At 38.2% G+C, this 9,048-nt stretch overlaps 2 protein-coding genes across 2 annotated transcripts; both read left to right on the top strand.

Annotated features, from left to right (window-relative positions):
* The first annotated feature begins 728 nt into the window (after positions 1-728).
* On the top strand, positions 729-3,215 carry LOC106170143 (uncharacterized). The gene is made up of 3 exons (XM_013549887.2): positions 729-1,103; positions 1,642-1,923; positions 2,107-3,215. Exons 1-3 carry the CDS (start codon positions 878-880, stop codon positions 2,331-2,333), a joined length of 735 nt encoding a protein of 244 aa, XP_013405341.2. The 5' UTR covers positions 729-877; the 3' UTR covers positions 2,334-3,215.
* An 893-nt stretch (positions 3,216-4,108) lies between these two features.
* On the top strand, positions 4,109-7,324 carry LOC106170135 (uncharacterized). The gene is made up of 3 exons (XM_013549877.2): positions 4,109-4,371; positions 6,217-6,471; positions 6,734-7,324. Exons 1-3 carry the CDS (start codon positions 4,236-4,238, stop codon positions 7,027-7,029), a joined length of 687 nt encoding a protein of 228 aa, XP_013405331.2. The 5' UTR covers positions 4,109-4,235; the 3' UTR covers positions 7,030-7,324.
* The last annotated feature ends 1,724 nt before the right edge of the window (positions 7,325-9,048 follow it).

The following is a 9,048-nucleotide window of genomic DNA, read 5'->3' as shown; positions in this document are numbered from 1 at the left end:
CATTATGTGGACTTGGGTTTTCTTTGCGCGACCTCACGTAAATATGACACGAACCGTGGAATTTTGAATTGCGTTATCCACCGAGTAAGTTTAAAACGTAATGTCCTATTTCGAGCCCACGCTTGAATTAAGCGTTCTAAATTATATAAGTTTAGGACATTCATCTCATATGTATATGTAAAGGTACATAACACCGGGATGCATTTTGGGATGAAAAACTGATAACACATTTGCAAGTCGCTGAACAATCTCAATACAATGCATAACCTCCAGGTGTGCGGAAACAGTAACAGGGCCAATTCTTTCTACCAAGCTGAATACAACATACATGTCGCAGAAGTGCAACTCTCACAGATAATGTTATCGGGGTTAATACAATATTGATCCCGTCAATCGATACATATCAGTTAATATCATTTACTGAAACCCTGTGATCTTTTAGTTAGTGTTAACCTACTGTAAAGGTGACATTACACACGCTTACTTCATTTTTTAAAGTGTTATTTAAAAACCGCACCGTAAGAGCGTAACAAGGAAAAACCTACGTACATCCAAAAAGCTCTTTAAATCGACGTGTCAATAAGTGCTTTAAATAGGTATGCCATAGTGGTTATTATAATGCAATACTCAAAATATTCCCCAGAGACATCATGAGCTATATTGGTGGATTTGGTATTGTTAAGCTCTGATTATCATAAGGACACACCTGTTGTAGGGCGCGTGCATGTCAATGTGCTGTTAATAGAGCAAAGGGGACTTTATTTAATAAATAAAAATAAGGGAATTTTTATTTGTCCGCAAAACGAGCTCTTCTTATTGTGCGCTACAGCAACTCATTACAAGAAAGGAAATTGAAAGAAGAAGCACTTTAGACATAATGTCGGACATGAAGCCGATTTATTCTATATTTTGGTCATTTTTAGTTTGTTTAATGTTTACTGAAGTTAGCGGTCTCAACGCTATTCCTCGTCAGCCGGTATCAAAAGAAAATTGTCAGCCAATCCTGGAGTATTATGACAAGGGAATTGGCCGATGTGCCAGTTGTAAGACCGAGTACGACTACGCCAGTAACGCAAACGTCAGCATAATCAAGGCCTGTAAAGGTAAATCCCAAGGAAGCATTAACACTTAACGCCTATCATCATTTATGTACAGCGGCGGATTTAGGGGAGGGGGTTCAGGGGGGTCCCGACCCCCCCCCCCCCCTTCGATTTCTGAAAAAAATCACAGCCATGGTCCCCGCTTAACGTTAGAATTTTGATTAGCCGAATCATAGTTTTAATCTGTACCAAATGGCTTCGTTCGCTCTCTTAATACCAAAAAAAAAAAAAAAAAAAATTGGGACCGTTAAGCGGGCCCCGAAACCCACGTCAAAGAGGGGGGGGGGGAGAGAGAGGATTGGCTTCGCATCCACGGACCCGCCCCCCCCTTTCAAATGATCCTGGATCCGCCCCTGTAATAGCTCATTTTTTTACCATAAGCACCGGGCTCAATACCATGCCTATTCACCACTGTTTATTTAATGTAAATGTCATACAGGTGATATATATATTTTTTCTTTTTGTGTACGTAGCGTGCGTTTCTATTTATTGAATGGTGTTTTATAACACCATTACGTCGCACTATTATGTTATCTTACAGTTTTTGTCACCGCCTGCATCACCCATCACTGCCCTTCCCTCTGTGACCCAGAGATTTCAACTCCATCAAGGCCCACCGATGTTCCCTCGACCCAGGCGGAGGCGGTGTCTGAGGCGCCAGCCGCCTCTGGCCAAAATATCACAATTCCACAGTTCAAAGCATGTAGTTGGGACGAAGTGTTGACTCACGGGCTGATTTTCTCGGCAGGGTTTTTCGGGGGACTTGCGCTTGCACTTACAGCTGTAGCCGTGATCATCTATTTGCGGAGAAAAAAAGCAAACGGTGAGTAAAGAGGTATTCTCTATACTACAATATAAATTACAATGTGTTGAACTTCGTTTTTAAAAATGTTTAGCTTTTTTTACTCCCCTAACTCTCTCTCTGCAAATATTCTTCGATTCCCTTTTTTTTATATTTTAATACCACCCTTCAACAAGGACTTCACTTCTACCCTGTCTTTCTTAGTGTGTGGTCCCAGGTGTCACAGACGCGGCCATCAGCAGTGTCGTCCTCATATCGTAGCAGTCCCAACTGACCATCAAGTCCCTCAATCTCACGAGATGACCACACCAATGATTCCAGTCACAGAGCAGACCACGCCCATGATGCCAGTCAAAGAGCAGACCACGCCCCTGGTGTCAGACACAGAGCAGACCACGCCCATGATGCCAGTCACAGAACAGAATGAGTGACAATGATGAATCCAGGTTACAAAAGGGGAGGGCCCGGCTGTGATAGGGGCGGCTTCAGAATGCTAAGCAACATTCCATAACCATTTTGTCTTGTCATAGCTTCGTCAGCTTGAAAATCATACTTTGATCCATAGAAAGCTGAATATAAGCTTTTGTTGTGTCTTCATTTTTTCAAGCAAAGCTATTCACGAACAAAAACTTTGTGAAATGTTTTTATTTCATGTTGTCTGTGTTGCGGTGGTATTTAATGGCAGTGTATATTTTTATTCGCATGTTTTTTGTCAAGCTGTCCTATTATGGGCCATTCATTTGGTTCATTTTCACAAGTCTATGTAGACTTATATCCAGTCCCCCCCCCCCCCCCCCCACACACACACACAGAAGGTACAATGAAGGTAAAAAGCTAAAAATGATGAGCTTTCACAGCAATTTGGATCATCAATTTTATTATTTCAAATGTGGATATTAACCCCCCCCCCCTCCCCCAGCGTACGGTTTGTAGACCTGTGAAAATGACAAAAAATGGATGACCCTTTAGGCATAACATATAAAATCTCATGTACATGTAAAATACCCCTATCTATAAATTATCTAAATTGCTAGATGCATGTAACTCAAACATATCAAATATTTATGCAGGGTAGGGGCCTATGTTTGTCTCTATGTGTGCTAAGAATTTGTCAGTTAGATATACCCCTCCAAAGGTAAACCCATAGAATCAGCGTGGACTTACTGGTACAATGGTAAAATGAAAGCGTGTTTCGGGCCAACTGTGATTCGCCAGCCAGTGTTATATGCTTTTACTTTGTATGAATGGCAATGAATGGTAATAATGTAATAACAAATATTATCTGATAATGATAATTTATTGATGAATACCAAGAAAGCAAGTGTCTTAATTGTTTTTTTTATTGGCAGCTGTATTCCGAAAAGAGCCTTTAGGCTGTCACGCAACAATAATAACTAATTACTTAAAAAATAACTGTTTAAATAACCATTTAAAATATTTTGCAAATGGTTTTGTACTTACTGTTCATAGATTTGATTCGAGTCTTAATTAGTCCTCATTCATAAACATCCACCATATCGTCCCATAGCAGGTTATAGTTCCTTATCATGTACACTACGGGATCGACTCGAAGAATGAGCATATCGAATATAATTTAAGCCATTTCCGTTTTAAATGCGCTTACAAATTAGTTGATATTATAATCCTTCTTATCTTCAAATAAAATTGAACAAAAGTTGTAGGTCTATATCAATTTATTTGTCGCGGGAAGTTAGTCATAAGTTGATGCTTTAATTGCTAGGTTAAAATAGCAGAGATGGATGCCAAGGTTTATTGATTAAAATTTGCGAATCTCCTGTTCAAATAACTTCTGTTGCTTTTCTAAGCACCAAAGTGGATAACACACAAGGAAGGTCATAGCAGCGAGAGATTTTCATAAGGGCTCATATGTAGGGCCTACGTCAGATCGAACGATATTCAAATTTAATCAATTTTTTTATGAATATCCTACATGGTATAAGCGACGTTAAAATTGGACATTTAAAGCGATTAAAATTCATTTTAAAAGTTTATATCTAATAAGTATCCACTTGTGCAAGATAAGTCCACTGTAACTGATTGTAAAGCAATGGAGACGAAACATTTACGTTATCCCGCGCGGGGGAGGGGGGGGATTCATTAAAAATATCAGAAGTAACGCTGCGAGAAGTTGACTAACATAAATTAAAAAAAAGGATGAAGAATGTCTAGATATTAACTGCCTTATACTATTCACGACAACATTCCACCGATATTTCAACGGGAGTGAAAAAGGCGTCGACTTCTTAACGTGCCCGGACACGCCGTCCTTTCACGTGTGCCGCGCTTACCACGCCAGCGTCAGAATAACGACCATGTCACCCTGTAGTGGCTGTCTTCCAGTTTTCCAGTATTGTGAACCGGGTGTTTTACGATGTGTGGACTGTAGTTTACCTTGTGGTGCCACGGACAACCAGCTGATGCAGTTTGATTGTATGCAACACTGTAGAGGTAGGTGACGATGTACCGCTCTGATAGCTTCCGCTGGGTCTAACTGCTCACGCGCCTATGGACGCAGTGCGAGCATGAGCAGTGATAGGGAGGTGACAAATCACGATTGCCCCGTAGAAGAGTTATCTAGCCTTTCTGTCTACTGTATTATGCCGTAGATGACACCAGAAAAAAACCCCCTCTCAGTGTAGGATTTTATATGATCGTGTATTGTATATGCCCCACTTTCTAGTCGTCCATTTTTATTTCCTTCGATAAAAAATTGAAATCAAAGGAAAAGATTACATTATCCAGTGATATTTCTCAACAGAAATCTGCGATGCTAATTAACTAAAGAAAGCTTCTCGAAACGGTCCCCAGAACAGTAAAATTAACCTCAAAGTAGTTTATTTGCTTATGAGGATGTGTATCGTTATTTATTTGAAAGAAGTGAAAATTCTCGGTTTTATTAAATCGTTTAAATTAATAACAATAGGATAATAATAATAATATTTATTTTGAGAAGACTTTAAAAACAGTGGAATATGAATAGATAATAAAAAAGGCTAGTAAAAGAAAAGAAAAATAATTAAAGCAGGAAAATTGATTGATACAAATAATTCAGAAATTTAAAATGCACCTCATCACTCGCTTTAAAGGTCGTTTATAGAATTTCTACTCATGAAATATTTTTAAAGGTAGGTCTGGACTCTCTTTTCAAGTAGCCGGATAGTCTGTCCTACAAATTAACAGTGGAAGTAAATTTCATTTCCTATGAGCAGCGACTTTAAAAGAATTGTCACTATATAGCAAGTCTAGCTTTACACGGTGTTTACAGTAAATGATGAGACGGAGGTAGGGGGGGGGGTCGTGAGTTTATGCTTCATGCAGCTCATATAAATATGGTAGGGCCAAGTTGTAAAAAGCGGCGTGAGCGTTTTATCTTACTAAAAGTTAAAAAGAAGCCGTGCTTTCAAAGGTAGCCCGTGAAGTTGTTTGAGGATAGGGAAAACGTGACTGTCGCCAGGTGTGCGAGTAAGAACTTGAGCAGAGAAATTTTGAATATGTTGCAGACGTTTTAATAATTCTCGTGAACATCCATGAACAAGAAAATTGCAGTTATCTACCCTCTACCAGGGCGACATTGCTTTTTCACTAGATATTCACATAGGCCTACATGTCTTTAGATAAATAGAAGGTCGTTTTGTTTTCTACTCGCGATGGAGAAGAGTAGGTCTACACATATTTTCCGTGGTCCTGTTAAAGGGCAGCAGTTATCTAGTCGAGGTGTAATATGGGGCATTTAGAATGGTAGCTGTAGAGAAACCACTTGGATAGTCAAATTTCTGATATGAATGATATGTATAACTTAAAATTTTGGGGAATTTTATTGACCACAGACAGAAAGCCTTAATAGTCTGTTTTATCATTAATTTGTTCTTTACTAAACATGCCGTAAGATTGAAAATTCGACTTTCTTTTTCGTTAAGGAAATTTCAGGGAATTTATTGATGTTACAGGCAGTACAGCCGAGTATCGTTAGCGTACATGTGAAGGTCAAATCTCGGTACTTAAACTCCTGACAGGCAACCGTATTGCAGATAGTTTTATTAAATTATGCTGTTTAATAGTACGGGAATAATTATTTCAAAAATTAGATGTCACATGTCGCAGATTATCCCAAATAAATGACAAATTTTGTGACTGTAGAACTTAATCACATCTTACCCTATCAGGAACAGCGTTACACCATTCTCATCGATATCCTAGTCAACTAAGCCAGGGAACTGACTATTTTTCTGTGAAACAAGGGCCTTGTCTTCTTTAGGATATTAATTGAATGTCTATTCATTTATGCATTTTCAGCGTACAATGCCCTGCGACTAAGTACACGAGCGCCAGAGACCGGGCCTAGCAAATATTCACCTGGACCTTCCGACCTCGACCTTCCTGCCTCGACCACACCCATCCTTCCTCGAGAGACAGATCGCCCTCTACCGGTCATCCGTGGAGTTACATTCACAGTGGTTGGCGTGGTCGCCTTGGCTGTGGTTTTTGCTCTCGTCAGCGTAGCCATCGCGGTTCTGATTTGTAGACTGCGCAAGAGATATCGAAAGAGGAGTGAGTGTTTTATCTTTATTGTCTCTCCGTCTTTTTCTTTCTCTATCCCTTAGTGACAATGTATAGGTTAAATAATTTCTTTGTAAGTAAAATTTATTAAATTTATTTTTAAAAATAAAATATTTTATACTGGTTTTTATGCATTTTACGTTTCAAGAATATGCGACACTTTAATAAATAATAAAAAACTTGAATCGAGGGGATTCTTGGAAAACAACTGTTTTTTCATGATGAAATAATAAAAGGCACTGCTATTTTATAGGTATGCAACGAGAGACTGAAGCCTGTGAACTAGCCGTGTTCGTGCCTGAACCTGCTATAGAGCCAGCCATGGACCCGCTGTGTATTGTAGATAAAAGCTTCGATGCCGGGATCCCGCTCGGCACCACAGAACAGGGACCGTCTCAACCTTCCAGCTACGGTGGCGCCACCAGTCGGAACCAGGATGACATGGCCACCACAGCTCTCCTCATCTGTCGGGATCTTAATGCCCATGGGGATTGTGGGAAGTGTGTCGTTCCTCCAGAGGAGGACACGAGGCTCAAAAGTTTTGGTTGAGACGCACAGTGGACACTTTGCTGCCATCTTGTTTCATTAAAACTTGTCATAGACTACCGAGCTTTTGAAGCATATATGTTTGTTACAAGCAAAGCTTACAAACTCAAATCGCAAAGGCTTCGCATTGCAATCTCGGTTTTTAAATCAATGTGCAAGTGAAGAAACTTGAGTAAATACAGTTTCAAATGAGCTCGTTAGAGCCAAAAAAGAATAAATGTAGTGTGCATGAGAGAGAATGTGAACAATAATGTGAAATGATATCAGATATCAATAAAACCATTTTCTATTTTTCCTATATTTGTCTTACTTATATGGGGCTTATCCATGAGCAGTATATTCATTGATTTTATTATAGATTATGAAATATAGATCTCGTTATCCTTTTAACCCTCATCCACAAGGAAATGGAACCCTACGTAAACCCTGAAACCGGGCCTCGGAGGCCCGGTCCCTTGCTCGCTTTACCTCCACCTGGGTGAGTATACACAGTGTATGGAACATGCAGAAAAATCATTTTATTTCTCAAAATGGAAAGTTTCGCAAAGCTAGCACAGTCTATCAAGTATGTTATAATGATAGATTTAAACTGATATCTCCATAACAGGTGACCAAGGTGACCGATTACTCATAAATAATAATTTCTCCAGGTCTTGAATCTTTCACAGGCAGATTTCATTGACCATACTGATAGTCATAGCACACATGATATTGCTTGTGTAAAGCATTTGATAGCAAAGATATTTGATGTAATATAACTTCATAACATAAGATAATTAACTTCACTGAATGATTCGGGATCACACTCTGATGAGCTATCTGATGGCACATAATCACTCCCAGAGGAATTATCTGACAGGTCACTGTTGTTCCCCCTATCTGGCAGCATGTTGCCAATTGCCTCAAATACATTTCTAGACATTGTTTGATCTAAGCTCCACACAAATGTAAAACCCAACAATGCATCACATATCTTATATACACATGCTCCCATGTGTAAAATTATCAAGGGACCGGTGTACCATGAAAATCTGACTCCCCCAATGAAATTTTGACTCCCCCCCCCCCCCCCCCAAAAAAAAAAAAAAAACGTTCATAAATCTCACTTAATTTGAGTAAATGACTATGATCTTGCAGTATGCATAATGGAGGACACATTGGCACTTTTTGTTAGTTTGCAGGTGGGCATTTCAACATCTTTCCTTTTAGGTTACTTTATGAAGATTATATTGGAAGTACTTGAAAGTTTGATGGTAAAAAATTGGGTGGAAAAAAACACATTAAAAAATAAGAAAAAATTAAGGATTTATTATTCTAACACCCAATGACTCCCCTATGAAAAAGCTATCTATTTGATATTTGATGATCATTCTGACATCTTTCCTTTAAGGATCCTTTATGAAGAATATATTGGAAATATTTGAAAGTTTGAATGGTAAATTACTGGGTATGCTATATAAGAAGAATTCAGTAAAAAGGCGATGGGGCCAATTTCTTCAGTTAAAAATGTAGCGTTTTGACATGGAAGTGCAAAACCTACAGGTAGTAAGATAAATAATTGTTTTAAAAATATTCACCAAAATTTTCATCACCAAACTTTCAAATAATAAAAAAATGTACATCTTTGTGCAAACTATGTGGAAAACAATGGTATGGTGACTGAATATAAAATAGGTCCTTTTCTTCATGGGAGTCCAAATTTCATGGGTATAAAAATGAAGATTTTCATGATTTCTTTTTCATTCTTTCACTCACTATTTTATCATCAAACTTTTAAATATTTCCAATATATTTCACATAAAGTACCCTAAAAGGAAAGGTGTTGAAATGATCATCAAATATTAAATAGATAGCTTTTTCAAAGGGGAGTTTTGGGTGATAAAATGCACATTTTTAATTTTCTTATTTTTCATGTTTTTTTTTGTTTGTTTGTTTTTTTCACCCAATATTTTATCGTCAAACTTTCAAATATTTCCAATATTATCTTCATAAAGTAAAAGTTAAGGAAAGGTGTTGAAATGA

The sequence above is a fragment of the Lingula anatina genome, chromosome 2 (genome assembly GCF_051362555.1).
Source record: "Lingula anatina isolate TDL-2025a chromosome 2, LinAna3.0, whole genome shotgun sequence".
In the NCBI taxonomy this organism is placed as follows: domain Eukaryota; kingdom Metazoa; phylum Brachiopoda; class Lingulata; order Lingulida; family Lingulidae; genus Lingula; species Lingula anatina.
The sequence above is the reverse complement of the archived record's forward strand: the minus strand, read 5'-3'. Positions and strand labels throughout refer to the sequence as shown.